Here is a 15,575-nt window from a genome sequence, read left to right on the forward strand (position 1 = left end):
ACAGCCCCACCATTCCCTCTTGATCATCCCTTTGCTTCCAAGGCAAGCAAACAGATCTCACAGGCACCCCTTGGCCTCAGGTAACAGACCAATGGTAAGACATCTGGTCTGGCCCACCATGCCAAGCAAGAGGCCAAGGCCCACTAGTCATGCTTCAGGCCTACCTGGCTTACACCACTCTGAGCAGCTTTCCTGTCAGCCTCGACACCTCTGTGAAGCTCTGGTGGCCCAGCTTCCCATGCTGGGAAAGGGCTACTCAGAGGCTTGAAGGACTGGCTGTCCTCAGGAGTGTGGAACTCCGAGAGTCTCTGCTCAGAACTCAGGCACCTGACCACGTCTGAAGGTTTCAAGCAGCTCTTCTTAGAGATCTTGGGTCCACCAGGGCATCTCTCACCTGCCTCGCTCTCTGCTTTCCTGTCATATGGTCCATCTTCTCGCCAGGGCTGTCTCTTGCTCTGGCTGCTAAAGGCGTCACTAAGCTCTGAGATGACCCTATCGGAGTTCCCAAGTGGTGGCTGGGAGAAGCCATCTTGGCGAATGTGAATACCACCGTCTCCATTGATGTGAAGAGGAGCCTGGGCACTGGGTGCCCGTGAGCAGGCTTTGTGGGGTGGAGGTAGGGCCATCGGGGAGACCACTGAGCGCAGGGTGGAGTGATCTGACCAACTGGAATAGGGAAGACTGAGTGGCAAGGAGGGGCGGGCCCTCGCTGACAAGGCCAAACGGTCCATGTCATACACAGAAGCCTCAGGCAGTGGAGGCAAGGGTGGTGTCATGGCCAGAGAACGCCTGCCCGGGACCCCAACAGTCAGAGAGATCCACTCAGAGGTGATGGCGTGCATCTCGGGGGACAGGGCTCGGCGGGGGTGGGGTAGAGATGAAGGGGCTGGCATGATGAGCTTGCTGTGACTAGTGCACTTCAAAAAAAAGAAAAGGAGAGAGGAGAAAACAAAAGACAGAAGCAGAGATAAAAGTGTCAGCATAGAGGAAGGGAGGGAAACCACCACAGGGGCATTAAGAAGAATGAAACAGAGAGGATGAGCAGAACACCCTGGTGTCCAGAACAGAAATCATCTGGCTGGGAGAGACTGCAAAGTGGCTGGGTGGATACATGAGTGTGTGCAGGCCGGATGGAGAGGAGAGGCGAGTGGCGTGGAGACGGGCAAGGCTCCCACCTGACAGCTGTGGATAGTGCCGGGCTGCTTCACGGAGTCACATACAAAAGGAAAAGCCAGGAAGTGCCCCGCCCCAGCCAACCAAACCATTATTGCGACCACAGCCCTGACCCAAAACTGTAGGGTTGGGTGGACAGTCTCTGTCCAGACCCTTCCTTCAACTCTACAGAGTCTTCCACACAGAAGCACGGAGTGTGCGGTCACTTTGTTTTGCAATTGCTCTTGGCCGAGGTCAAGCAAAGATTCCCCATGCTCTTATGGAGTCAAATGCCCAGCCTGGTCCTACGGCCTCTCCTATGAGATGGCAGAATGGTGTTCTCACTGTTCACGAGAGCCCACCTAACGCTTTGTGTCAAGTGCTCTCTGCTGTGTTGGTGGCCAGCATGGGGAGGGGACGAAATGATAGAGAACAGGAGAAAAGAGGTACCATGTCAGCACCGCCAAGTCCCACCGTCTTTCAGCCATCATCCTCCATTTCATTCCACAGGATGCCACCCTACCTCATTTTGCTTATTGGCTTTGGGAAAGTGGGCACCATTTGGAATAATAACAATTGTGCTCATAATTCAAGTTCAGAAAAGCAAATCACATTACTATGCATGCCTATAAATGACTCCCTTTTGACCCAGTAGAGACCGACACGCTCTGAGTTTTGTTTCCAACACGAGTCCAGGGGAGGCTTGCAGAAACTCTTTGAATCTGGTCTACATGTCTAAGGATGAGAACATGAAATTATCTTCCAACCACTGTCCTCTGGAAACCAGTTCTGATGGACAGTATTGCATAGAGAAGCATGCTGGGCCACAGGGTTGTGGTCTACACACCAGCAGCTCACATCGCAGGGATGCACCAACTGGTAATTCATTTGTTTTTCTTTCCTTGCACCTTATCCCCACAGGAACTATCTTAAACTCTTCCCCTTCCTTCACAAACTTTAGAGTGCTAGGACAATACCACGGACATGTATGAAAATAACCCCCAGCATGCCCTGCTCTAAGTAGCTCTTAATCAGAGCATCGGAGAGTCATCCCAGAAGGGCCATGTGCCAACCATGCAGCCGAGGGTGAGAGCTCCAAGCTGAGTTTGAAAGCTTAGATACCTGTGGGCTCACAGTGGCACTGCGACTTGGGGAAGAAGAATAAGGCAGATCGATGTAATCCACGGGGGTTTTCACCAATGGCCTCTTAAGCACATCTACATAGGTGATAGGGAAAATGCCTTGGCGGGATGTGCCAGGAATCCTCCCTTCGTACCAGTTCTCATCCACCTGCCGGAGCAGCGTGATCCTCTCCCCCTGTAAGACACAGCGAAGCAAGAGGTCTTAAAGCACCACACTGCAGCCCATCGGAGATCCCTGCCTGTATCCTGCGCTGTCCTGTATCCTTCACCACACTCTAGGCTCAGGAGAGCCATCTCTATTGGCTTTGGATGGAATACCAGGTTGGGGATGCTGACACAGTAGAGCTTCCTTAAGCAAGGGGGTTAAGCATTTTAGTAAAGCGCTCAGGTTCATGCCCTGGAGCTGGAAGGCAACTATAGTGTCTGACTCCCTTAGAACAAATTGGTCACATGTCCAGCCTTCATCTACAAGGTAAAGGCCCTGGAGGGTGTGTTTTAGGTTGATTACGTTATTTTGAACGAACTGTATTTGTATGAACATTTTCCTGCGTGTCATTAAGTGTACCATGAGCCTGTCTGGTGCCTGTGGAGGTCAGAAGAGGGTGTCTGGAGCTAGAGATATAGATGGTTGTGAGTCACCATGTGGGTGCTGAGAATAGAACCTGTACCTTCTGCAAGAACAGCAAGTGCTCTTAATCCTTGAGCCACCTCAAGGATTTGATTTTTTTTTTTTTTTTTTTGAGATAGGGTCCACACTCACTTATGTAGCCCAGGCTGGCTACATTAGCAGTCTTCTTAACGCAACCTTCTTCGTGCTAGGATTACAGGTGTGAGCTATAACAACCCAACCCAGAAAGTTATCTCTCTCATATACAATTATGTATACACAATATATTTTCTATAGTTTTGTATGTGCGGTTGGACAGTGAGTGCTAGTGGCATAGCAGGTAGCTTGAGGTCAGAGACAACTTGCTGGAGTCAGGCCCTCAACCTGGCAGCTAACGCCTTTACCCATCTCACCCAGCCCTCAGAAGGTTCTCTATATTCTTTTCTATACAGAATAAAGATAAACATAAAGCCAAAAACAACCGCCCCCTGCCATGCTCTCTAGGGATTCCCGATGTTAATACATAGGTGCTCTCCAGACTCACTTCTATGCGAGTGAATTAGAATTGCCCTGCTTTCCCCTGTGGAAACTATGTGTTGTATTTTGATTTTTATACATGGTTTGCCCCCAAAATTTGTTTTGTTATTATCATCATGCTTTTGGTGGGCACGAGGGGACACATGTGTGACGGTACCTGTAGAGGTCAGAGGACAGCATCTGCCTTTGCCTGAGATCTGGAGATTTAACTCATGCCTCGAAGTCTGTATGGTGAGTACTTTACCTGGTGGACTGCTGCACTCTCACCTATATATTTTTTGATACTTAATGATAGAGAATGAAGCGTCTTTATCAAAGAAAACACACACATGCCCACGCACACACGCGCGCGCACGCGCGCACACACACACACACACACACACACATGCACACACACACACACACACGCAATCTTGCTTCATAGCCAGGATGCCCTTGAACTCATTATTATCCATCCCCTTGCCTCTGCCTCACAGCATGGGGATTACAGGTATATGGAACAAGGCTTCACATAATTCTCCATCATGTGCAGATGTTATAAAAACTTTACTGACCACCCTTGGTAGTCTCTTTCCACCTATGTAACAATTTAATCATGAATTCCCTGACAACGAGCAATTAGGAGACATCTAGTTTCTTCTTTGTATAAGGTTGCTTATCTATTTCCAAGGCAATAAAATTAGTAATTCTCACATCTTCAGCAAGCTGGAGAACTATGACATGTAGAGAATGTCTAAGTCAGTGGAGACCCCCCTCCCCCACCCTACCACCTATGGAGTGGGTTGAGCTCTGCCACAAGAACTGCTCCCACCTGTGGACTGAATCCTGACCTGGCCCAAGTCACACTGCTTCATTCGGGTCTCTCACAACATCCTGAAAAGGCCCTCTCTCTCCATGTTTTTTCATGAGGCAGTGGAGGCTCAGATCAAGTATTCGCCTCCACACAAAATGAGATTCTGGTAACTTGACTTTTGATTTCAAAGCCTTTAAAATTCCCCCTGGTACCAATGGCTTTGTCTCCCCACTTGGTCTATGGAGACATTATAAACCTAAATCAAGTCGTCAGCACGATGTCCATTACTAAATGTTGGTTGAATACAGTTAATATAGGATGCCTAAGATGCTATAAATACTGGCTTTGATTGGTAAACTCAATGTGACTAAACTGAGTTGTGTAAGTAATTAATTAAAAAAAAAAATCTTGGGAGATGGATTGAACAGCTCAGCAGTTAAGAGCCCTGTCTGCTCTTCTAGAGGACCTGGGGTTTTGTTTTACAGAACCCACGTGGTGGCTCTCAACCCTGTGTAACTCCCGTTCCAGTGAATCCAGCAGCATCTTCTGGCTTTCACAGACACTGCAAGTATGTGCTACACATGCAGGCAACACATTCACACACATCGAATCAAAATAAATACACTCTCATCTCAGGAAACCTCTGGTTCCGCTTATTTCAATTTTCGACCAATCCACTGTGTTCTTGAGGCTACAGATTAGCAGCCACAGCAACCGACACCTTTGAGATAAACAGCATCATCCAAGGGCCCCCAAAGCCAGGATGAGATGTGTGTGTGTGGCTTACCTTTCGGAAAGACATTTCTACTTGTGTATCACCATTAAAGTTAAACTTCGCAATGGCTTCTCCATATTCCAAAACCTGTACGGGCGCCAACTTTCTGGGCTGAGCCTTCTCAGCTGGAGGAAGAAGCTGAGAAAGGAAAGAAAGCAAAAGAGAAGGGCCAGGGGAGGAAGAGAAGGGAAGAGAAGACAGGACATGGTAAGAAAATGGTGTTTTAGGCATGCGGGGCTTCTCCTGAAAGGACGGAGCTGCGGGCTGTGGTACCTCGATATAGGTGCGTGGGAAGATTCCCACCCGGCCATGGTGTTCACCTTCATACCAGTTCTGATCGATCTGTTTATAGATGTAAACAATATCTCCCTTCTGCAGAGGCAGCTCCCTGTTGACGGAAAGCCGTTGCCTGTTAGTAGATGTTTCAAAACGCACATGGGGAAGACACTTCAGCTTTTAGTACAACAAGACTTTACATGGAGTGAAAGGGGACAGAGTTCCAGAAGATGGGAGGCTCCATCCCTGGAAGTGAGAACCCCAACTGTCTGGTAGTTCTGTAGTCTTTTATGGGATGGGTGTTAACACACAACACTTACTAGCACTGGAGACTGCTCAGAGCCCATAATAGTTGGTTGTGATTTTCTTAATGTGTGTTTGGGGGGGAATTCTGTCTTAGAGATGCACCACGGTGGAGCCCAGCAGCCTTAACTTATTAAATGGTCTCTCTTTGGATACTTTCGCTGCCCCTTGTGCGCTGTAGCTAGACATGCCTGAACCACTACAGGTAATGGCATTCTGATACCCTCTACCCATCCCCCTCCTTCACCATCTGTCTCCATCAACCTGTACTAGGAAGCTCTGAAGTGGGGCAGGCTGAGTTCAAGCCAAATTCAAAGATTTACTAGTTCAGGGACTTGGTCAGAAAGCTTGAACTCTTGGTGACAATGTCCCTTTATCTGACCATAGCATCTAATTCAAGGCTGGCAACTGAAGCTGCAAACTGCGGGTGAAACGTCCAGTAGGGTACATGGTCTGGAGTCATGGCTTCCTTCTCAGCATGGAAAATACGAGTTAGAACGAAAAATGGACGATCTTTCAAATGTTATTTGTGCCTTTCCCTCCACCTCCCAACCCTTTCTTCCACACCCATCCCTTTGTTTGCCTCAGTTTGGACAGTATTTACACTAACCAGGACTCTCTGTTTTTGTGAGAAAAATAAATAAGTTATAAACAAAGTGAAAACAGAACAAAATAATAACCTGAACCTTTCTCGAGTTAAAAAAGTAAAAAAAAAAAAAGCTTGCCTAGGAAGCGCAAGGCCCTGGGTTTGGTCCCCAGCTCTGAAAAAAAGAACCAAAAAAAAAAAAAAAGTAAAAAAAAGAAAATGTATTTTTGCTCCAACCCAACATCATTTGGAAGGGGTGTGGCAGCTTTGCAGGAAGAGTATGGCTAAGCAAAAGGGCACAGCTGGAAAACGTATAAAACATTGGCTCTAAGCTGGATAAAAGCATCCTGAAGAGGCGTGTGTGGACCCTGTGTTGGGAGTTGATTCCAAAACTAGGTCCACCAAAAGGATGCCAGATGTTCACCTTTGTGAAAAGGGGATGTCTCTGGCTAGTCCTTTCCCAACACTCTCCGTGACGTGTTCTGAATTCCCCTTTAGGTGTCATACACTGTGTTGGCAGGTGGGACCTGAAATGGCCCCAATGTTAAGCAAAGATTCACTACTCTGAGAAAGATGAACATGGACATCCTGAGGCTGATGTAGAAGCTTAGCTTAGGTACTGTGACACCTGACCTCTTTCTATATTGAGGCCCTGTTTACTTAATTAGGCAGCAGCTTGGTCTGACTCAACCCTTCAATAGAGAGAACCAAGGGGTAGTCTCCGGGGAAAGTGCTTTCACCAGGGCAGCCCTTCAGGCCACACTCTCAGCTCCCACAAGATCCACATACCTAGGTCTGGTGTTAGAGGACTGGGGCTTAATAGCACTAGGTACTTTCAGATTTGAATATCCTTTTATTGTTGCAATGCAGCATGGTCATCTGCAGATTCCAGAACCAAACATCAAGCCCCTGCCCCTATCATAAAACAGTCCCTAATGTCTTAAGCTCATGAATGGGACACATTCACAACGCTCTATCCTTAGCTAAGCATGGACGACCAACCACAGGACATAGATTTGTTAAGAGGGCAGCATGCCATGATGGGAACACGAGGCAGGCATTAGCAGTATTGATAAATGACAGTCCTATGGACCTCTGGCCTTCTTACCTCTTCTATCTGATTGGTTACTCAAGGGGGTGGGGGCTTTTAAAAATGAATTATAAAAGGACGTGTCACCGAAAGTCTCAATTTAAAGGAAAATATTCTCTTTGACTAAAATACGAGTTAATTCACATGTCTTTGTTGTTCTCTCTCTGGGTCAAATATGAGGATGGTAGATACCATACTTTTGAGTATGGACTTCTGTTTCACTGTGCAAAACATCTTACTGGTTTACCCTGGCTAGTTTCTTTGTGTGTGTGTGTGTGGGGGGCAGTTTTAGTCTCATCTTACAAATGAGGAAAACTGAGGGTAAGAGACATTGATAAACTGGCTATAGTTGCAGAGACATGAGTGGCAGAGTTACAACTTTCTAAATCTAAAGTACATACACACACACACACACACACACACACACACACACACACACAGCCATCTCTTGTAGCAGCCTAAGGGAGTGGAGTAATACAGTCAAATCCAACCACCCTGGATTCATGCCTGGGTTCTACAAATTTGGCCTGGCCATTCCTTCTGTGTTGGAAGAAATGGGAAGCATGGTTGATGAGCCTAGAGGCATTGTTTCCCATCACCCATGAATGGAAGCACTCCCTCTTCAGCCCCAAACGTGGTGCCTCCTGTTGGCAGGACAATGGGATGTAGCTGGCCAGGTTATCAGCTGCCAAAGAAAATTCATGGTCTGTTTTAATCTATAATTAGCTACAGAGCTATCAAGTCCTTCTGGACTATGTTCCACAGAAAATGGAAAGGTTTCCTGGTCACCTAAATTTGGGCTAAGCAGATCCGTTTCTGTCTCTGAACTCCATGGCCGTGAACATGCCAGTAACAGTCCATCTCCCCAGGGGGAGAGGGGCCTAAAGATGCCATGAGCTGCACCTCTGACTCATTTCTACAATACTCATTCTTTGGCTTTGTTTTTTAGGAACATCTTGCAGGATGAACGCTCGGGAGGAACACACTTAGAGAAATGTTAGTATCCCCTGGGCTTCCTTCCTCCTTTGGAATGCTACAGAAAAAACAGGTCAAATTATATTCCTAGAGTCTGGTTCTTGATTCTTTCTACTAAAGGTTGGGTCAGATCAGGCTGCAACCTAGTCAAGTAGACAGAGGACTTATTCAGGTAGAAAGAGGGTGGGACGGAGCATACCAGCCAGCCTCAGACGCCAAGGTGCTGGGTTTGAATCCTGACTCTATGACCTCTTAGGTGGGCTGAGTTCTTTCATACTGGCTTCCTAAGCTTTGGAAGCGGAGATAATAGTATCTACTCCACACAGTCCTGACTCATCAGAGTTGAACGAGTTAATACCTATGATGAAATACCTATGATGTCATACCTATGACGTAATGGTGCTGGCATGTGTCACCTACTGTTGATTATCTGTACATCTATCTTTGTGAAGCAACACTTGTCTAACCCACTCTCTGTCCTAAGCAAACAGTATTTCCAAAGAGGCAGCTAAGAAGGCAAGTGTGACCGGAAGCACTTACTTCAGTGTCTGAGCTTTAAAGTCAAATTTGGCTCGGGCAGGTCTCATCTAAACACAAGAAATAACACGGAGTTAAACGTGATTGACGAACAATGAAAAGGACACTTTTTTTTTTCACAAGATTCTAGAAAGCGAAGCAGAGAGATCCACTCTAACCAGTTCATTTTGGTTTAAAAATCCGGGCAAGACCGCAGCACCTGACCCCATCAGCATGATAGATGGTGTTTAGTCAGCTTTGTCATGCATGGAAATTCCCCTTCAAGAAGGCCACTTGTAGATAAGAGATGGTTTGAAAAGCCCCTCAGGCAAGCTGATCGTGGCTACTGTCAGCCAGAAGTCTTCAGACAAGCCTTGCCTATCATCTTACTCCCTGGGGGGCATCTTCTGTTTCCCTGGGATAAGTTAGGTACTAAACGTATAGCAGAGTCTGGTTCACCTATCATATCATCTTGCATTCCACATGTCCCTACCGTCTGTGGCATCGAAAAGGCTAGGGTAAACCCTGAGTACATCTCTACTACTCAAACACCATCCTAGCTGAGGCGGCTCCTTTCCCCTAGACACCCGGGCCTGGAAAGCCAGGCCCAGCTGTCTGCACAGTCTCATTAAGTCTGTCAGTAACTCATACCCGAGTCTGCTCCCCCTCAGTTCAAAACCCTGTTGCTCTGGACCTGACCTCTGCTTCCCACAGACACAAAGCTTCCTTTGACTCTACCTTCTCCTCAGTCTAATCAACTGTCACCCAGGAGCACAAATAACATTCCACAGATTCTTCCACACTTCACGGTTTTGCTTTGATGTTGGCTTCAGCTCTCAATTGTCTGGTAGATCAAATCTCTCTCCTTAACCTGGGTGGAGGCTTGTGGCCATATCCCCAGTCACACCTAAATGTCTATCTGTCACTTCTCCTGTCCCAACTAAGTACCTTTACGTGCTAACCTCAGCCTGGAATTTGTTCAGCCCCCACTCTGGCAAGAACTTCACCTTTATCAACTTGCACCCCTTTCTTCTCTGCTCTTAAAAGTGGTTATTTTAACCAGTTTTGTTGTTAAAGGGACACGTGAGATTTTTGAAATCACATGCACGAGCTATTTCTATCAGAGTTCCTCTGACCTCTTTGGCTGCTATGGCCTCTGTCTAGATACAGCATAAAGGAATGAATGGTAGGCCTTCTACCAGACTGGAAGACAACGGCAGACTGGGAGGGGAAAACGGAGCTGAGGTGAGAAAAGGCGCCCCAAAGTAACATCACACTAGTCTAGTTGTTTAGTCATTGCCTTACATTTCCAGGCTTCTGGGCTTGGGCTTTGCGGGGATCTTCTAGAGTTCATACTACACCACAGGAATGTTTGTGTTTTGTTCTGTTTTAAGGTTCTGTTTTTACTGGGTCCCAGGTTGGCCTTGAGCTTTGATTCCTCCTCCCAAGCTTCGAGATCACAGGCATGGGCTTAGACTGGCTCTCCCTACAGACTTTTCACCCTGTATTTTCCGGCTGCAGTTCCCATACATACAGACTAGGGGGTAACTTAACAAGCACCTTGTCATCGAGTTAATATCAGATCCTAACGCCTGTGTTTATGGCACACTTTCTAATGGTTGTAGGCACACAGGAGCAGAACGGACGTGAGAATAAGGATAAATAACAGCATTCACAATAGAAAACCCAAAGACCAAAACTGTAAGAAAAAAAAAAAAACCTCAAAAAAAAAAAAAAACCTTGTAGAAACAATAGAAAAAGTGTGGGGAGAGAGGATTACCCATGTCACCCAGCTATACGGCTGTGTGAACATTATAAAATTTATACCACAGCAGCAAATGTTCATTCTTTGAACAACTTTGAACTCCTGGTCCTCCTAACTCTATCCCAGGCGCTGGGATTGTACACCTCACCTGGCTGACATAGAACTTCATACGAAGGTGATTTTATACCCCAAACACCAACTGAGTTGTCTCTGCTCTACACAGGGACAGTATCACACAGAGTTAGTGGCTGCTGACTCCTGCTGAGAGTGAAATGTATCCACACACCACAGTGTACTCATACTTGCTGGTCTCACTGCCCCAACTCTGTCACGTCAGTTGGCTAAAGGACAATGATTCTTTATGTGGACCTTGAAACATCAAAGCATCAAACTTAAAACCCTGCAAATTCTTAGATCCCACCCCAGGTCAAAACATCACAGGTGAGACGCAGGAGCCTGCATTTTGATATGTCTTTAGGGGTTCTGACACAATTTGGGAAATATCATTCTGGAGGAAAGGCAGGACCAGTAAGAAGAGAGTGCCGGGATGGAGAGATGGCTCAGCAGTTAAGAGCACTGGCTGCTCTTCCAGAGGTCCTGAGTTCAAATCCCAGCAACCACATGGTGGCTCACAACCATCTGTAATAGGATGTGATGCCCTCTTCTGGTGTGTCTGAAGACATCTACAGTGTACTCACACACATAAAAAACATTTATTTAAAAAAAAAAAAAAAGAGTGCCTCCCTTGACATAGCTACTTCTGCTGAGCAACACTGAGGCCCAGTCGCCCTAAGGCAGTTCTATGGGCTGCCATCTTCTTCCTCACAGGCAGGCAGACCTCTGAATGGGGCTAGAGAGTAGAGCCTTTAGAGCATGTGAAGGAGCCATCCCACTGTACACCAAGAAGCTGCCTGCCACTCACAGTGGACTAGCTAACTTTTGTTTCTTTCTGGTCACATTTCTATTTTTCTCTACTTTAGAATCTGCCCCCCACCCCCTCAAATTTCCTTCTTTAGGTCAAATTCTTTTAATACTTCTTCCCAGGGACTTTTCATTTCTTAAAACAAACAAACAAACAAACAAAAAACCCCGAAAAACAGTCAATGATACCTCTGTCACTTGAAAGACAGAAAGTTGGTTATACTAACAGGTCATAAAACTAGTTCCTGGGGTCACTTCTTCCAGCCCAAAAAACCCAGCTCAATATGTCACAGACACATAAGCATCCCTGAGAAGGCATTGGCTCAGCAGGGCTTTGAAAGGCCACACAGCAGGACCTAAATTATCACTCTCAAAAGCTGGCCCTTGATCTAACATAGCGACATTGAGGAGGGAGGCAAGGCCTGGATAAAACCACTACACTCTCTCTCTCTTCACTCCTGCTGGAATATTAAACGTCTGTAGCCTAAGCTTAGAAATGTCAAAACTGAGGGAGTAGATGAAGTTCCTCTCAGAGTGCTCTCATCCTCTCCACGAGTTTACCCAAGCTGCCAAAGTCAAGAGTTTCAAACTTCAGTGGAATGTCCCAGCACAACTGAGTAATCAGTACTGTTCTCTTGAGTTTTCAACAGCAGTGCCACTAAGTCTGGGGGCCTCAGTACATGCTATAACGTGTCACTAGGTAACTTTAATAACGAAAGCTTCATTAACCATCTCTTTACAGAAGACTCTTGGGTTATCCATACCAGAGCTTCTGAGACACATGGCCAAAGGGACACAGCTTCTAAGCAGACCACAATGCAACATGGTATCACAGTCAAATGCAAGATGGAGAGGACTGGACTCATGAGGCAGCCAAGGCTCTAAGCATGCAGTACAAGTGTGCACCAGCGGATCCCAGTCCCACAGCCAGGCATGCTTAACAGATAGAGCACAGGACATAGTGGGGCTCATGTCTATTCACCAGCCACAAAAGAGCCAAAGCAGGCTAAGAAAGCCAGGATGACAGGCGCTGTTTGGAGAACTAAATTGGCCTACAGAAGGCAATGCCAAAGAAAGGCAAATATTGCTTTGGGTCAAGCAGCAGTTGGCGGTGACCAAAACAGACCTCTAACCCAGATTTCCTTTTTGCAGTGTCATCTATATTGAGGAGGTCCCCAAAGCGCTCATTAGTGATAAACTGATGATGAGTCGGGATGACACCTGTGTGGCGGCGAGCTGCAATATCGGCCTCTTCTTGCTCGCGCTTAAGTCGTCTCTGGTCCGCTAAAAGTTTCTGCCATGAAATTGCATAAGATGGGCAGTGAATCATCTGGTCCAGCTTAATGGAAAATGGCCACATAAGCAACTAAGGAAGAAGGTATTGGTGAACAAGGAGGAGACATTAAAGATCACTGTCAAAGGGACTTACGGACACAACTTCTAAGTTCTCAGGGTAACCATCCACAATACACTTTGTAGGAAGGAGAGAACACTGTCCAGAAGAAAATGGGGACACTGGGATATGGGACACATGATTCTACATGACCCCTCTGTCTGTCTGACTACCCCCCACCCCCCAGGCTCAGTCCAAAGCAACAAAGGCCAGTTGACTCAAGGGCTTAGGCACTGTAATCATGTTTGGTTGGTAGCTGGCATCCCTACCTGCCTTAGGGTTCCTAAAGTGTTTCCAAGACAGGATGGGGCATGCTGTTTCCCTGACTACACCAGCTCTCTCAGGCTATGGGTCTTGACTCTCTAGCAACTAGGTCATGTTTTTGCTTCTTTTTCAGTGACACTGCCATGTTCTCCACAAAGAATGCAGCACTTTTCCCCCAGCACAGCCAACTCTTCCCCTGGGCATAAGTTTCAGGAGACCTCAGGACATATAGCGAAGGCTCCTCATGTGGCCGACAGAGGTCTTGTTTCTGTCCCACTGACTTGTTTCTACATCCGGGAAATGAAGCTGAGTTTCAAGAAATGATAGAGAATACGGTAGAGAAAATAACAGCATCTGGGGTTAGAAGAAACAGCTACCCCATTAAGAAAATTAAAGGGTTGGTAGGGAGAGTTGGGGGAGGGGTATGGGGTGAGTTAGAAAAGAGGAAGTGGGGGTTGGGGATTTAGCTCAGTGGTAGAGCGCTTGCCTAGCAAGCGCAAGGCCCTGGGTTTGGTCCCCAGCTCTGAAAAAAAAAAAAAATTAAGAAAAGAGGAAGTGGGGGAGGGATTTGATCCAAACATGTCGTGCCCTTGCATGAAATTCTCAAACAATAAGTAAGAAATATATTTTTAAAAAGAAAATAACCATCAACTGCTACTCAAGACTTTTACTATGAGTCCGTGTTGCTTTTCACCAAATACCATTCATGGCCTATTCCAATGGCCCAGTAGAAAAGAATTTTAATTCGCTTCCTTATTTCACTGCAGTTCTCATTCCTGGGATTAATACTCCTTGTGGGAAAGCATTTATTAGAACTGGTATTTATTTCTTAACATGCTCAGCTAGACGTAAGTCTTCTTCCAGCAGACAATTAAATGACTCATGTGACATTCAGCTCTAAAGGATAATGGCCCAGTTTCCCTCTACAAAACAACAACTCAACAAATGGCTATGGGGCTTGCGGCACTCAGAAAACCATAATAAAGGAGTAAGCTAGACGAAAGTGCTGTCCCGGGAAGGTGGAGCCTTAGTTTCTAGCCCAGCACTTTTGGGGCGTGTCCCTGTTAGAGCCATGGCCTTGTTGAATAAAATAGGGAGTTGGCTTGGTGACCACGAAAGGCCCTTCAAGAACAGACGGGGTCTCCCTCTCTGAAAGGCCATTATCGTCAGCGTCAACGGTAATGGGTTGACATGACCCCCCTCCATACTGTTTCTCCAGCAGTGGAGATGGACTTGTGCCTGAGGCCCTGTTCAAAAGCACTGACTGTTGCTCTGGCTGACAGTACGTTATCCCTGGAAAAGAGCAAATGGAAAAGACTTAAACCTGAGTCAGTGCATTCACCGGGTCTGTGTGTTAGCCACATGAGCCTGTATGCACGAGGGAAGATGAGCCGTTTCAAGCTCTCAACGTCACCAAGGATGCAAGCTTCTCTCATTAAGTACGCAGCTTTCAATGGAGTCACTGCTAAACCACGTTAGTACAAGAGCCTCTTAGTAAGACTCACCCACCAGACCCTCCCTACTGAATACTAGCATCTCATTACTAAAATGGAATTTTATCTTTCCTCTCATGGCACGCAGACCTGGTCTTTCTGACAGAACACATATAGAAATGTCTGGAAGGAGATCTGCCCTGAGTCCTGACAGACACTTGTCATTGGACAGTTTTGGATTTGACAATTTAACAGCTCTGGATCTCAAACGCCTCCCCTGGCTTTCGGGAGGCAGAAGTCATGCCCGGTGGGCAAGGAGAGGCATGTTTGTCTTCTGCAGCGGTGATTATAATCAGAGTCCTCAGAGGCAGCCTTGCCTTAAATTCTTAAGGAAACTCCACCTAGACTCTGGAACCACTCAAGCTAGACCAGCACAGAAAAGGATGTGGCGAGAGTTCTCATGTTTGAACATCCTTTCCCACTGCCAGCAGCTCGAAGTATCCTTGCATCCCTTAACAAATGACAGGAAAGTGGACACTGAACTTATCTATGGGACCCTCCTTCCTGGGAATGTGCAGCCAGAACATGTGCACTGGAATGCTCTATCACAGCAGAAGAGAGGATTCTGCCTACTAAGCCTTTTACTATATTCCAGAACAGGCTCTATTCCAGACCCTGGCAATCATCCCACACAGAACCATTTCAGCAGCTCCAAGAAAATGCCCAGGCTCTGGAGTTCTTGTGTGGAGTCTGCCAGCACTAACATGGGCATCTCCCTTCTAAGTTAAAGCTGGCAGAACCACAAGCAACTTCCCAATTGTTCATAAACTGTAGAGAGGCCAGCGCTGCCACCTTCCATTTTTCCTACTACAGTGCTCTCCCATGTGAAGCGTGATTCATGCCAATTGTGAGGAGAGATGGGAAGGTAGACTTCCTTAAACACGGGACGTATTAAGGAGAACGTGAATTCCGGTCTCCAAGCTTCTGAGGCCATAATTATAGTTCCTCCCTGACATAGGCTGGAGGGGGGTGGCACTATAGCCCAGT

At 46.7% G+C, this 15,575-nt stretch overlaps 1 protein-coding gene across 51 annotated transcripts in view; it reads right to left on the minus strand.

The window, feature by feature from the left end:
- Sorbs1 (sorbin and SH3 domain containing 1) overlaps positions 1-15,575 on the minus strand; it is a 222,725-nt gene that overhangs the window by 20,104 nt on the left and 187,046 nt on the right. For 50 of the 51 annotated variants that reach the window (XM_087590829.1, XM_087590755.1, XM_087590767.1 and 47 more), the window contains 6 exon segments: positions 12,565-12,732; positions 8,777-8,823; positions 5,280-5,394; positions 5,019-5,144; positions 2,275-2,469; positions 165-917 (listed from right to left, as the gene is read on the minus strand). In XM_087590829.1, coding sequence (XP_087446955.1) covers positions 165-917; positions 2,275-2,469; positions 5,019-5,144; positions 5,280-5,394; positions 8,777-8,823; positions 12,565-12,732 — 1,404 coding nt within the window. 51 annotated transcript variants of the gene reach the window in all.

Source organism: Rattus norvegicus, chromosome 1 (assembly GCF_021556685.1).
Source record: "Rattus norvegicus strain SHRSP/BbbUtx chromosome 1, alternate assembly SHRSP_T2T, whole genome shotgun sequence".
Lineage (NCBI taxonomy): Eukaryota > Metazoa > Chordata > Mammalia > Rodentia > Muridae > Rattus > Rattus norvegicus.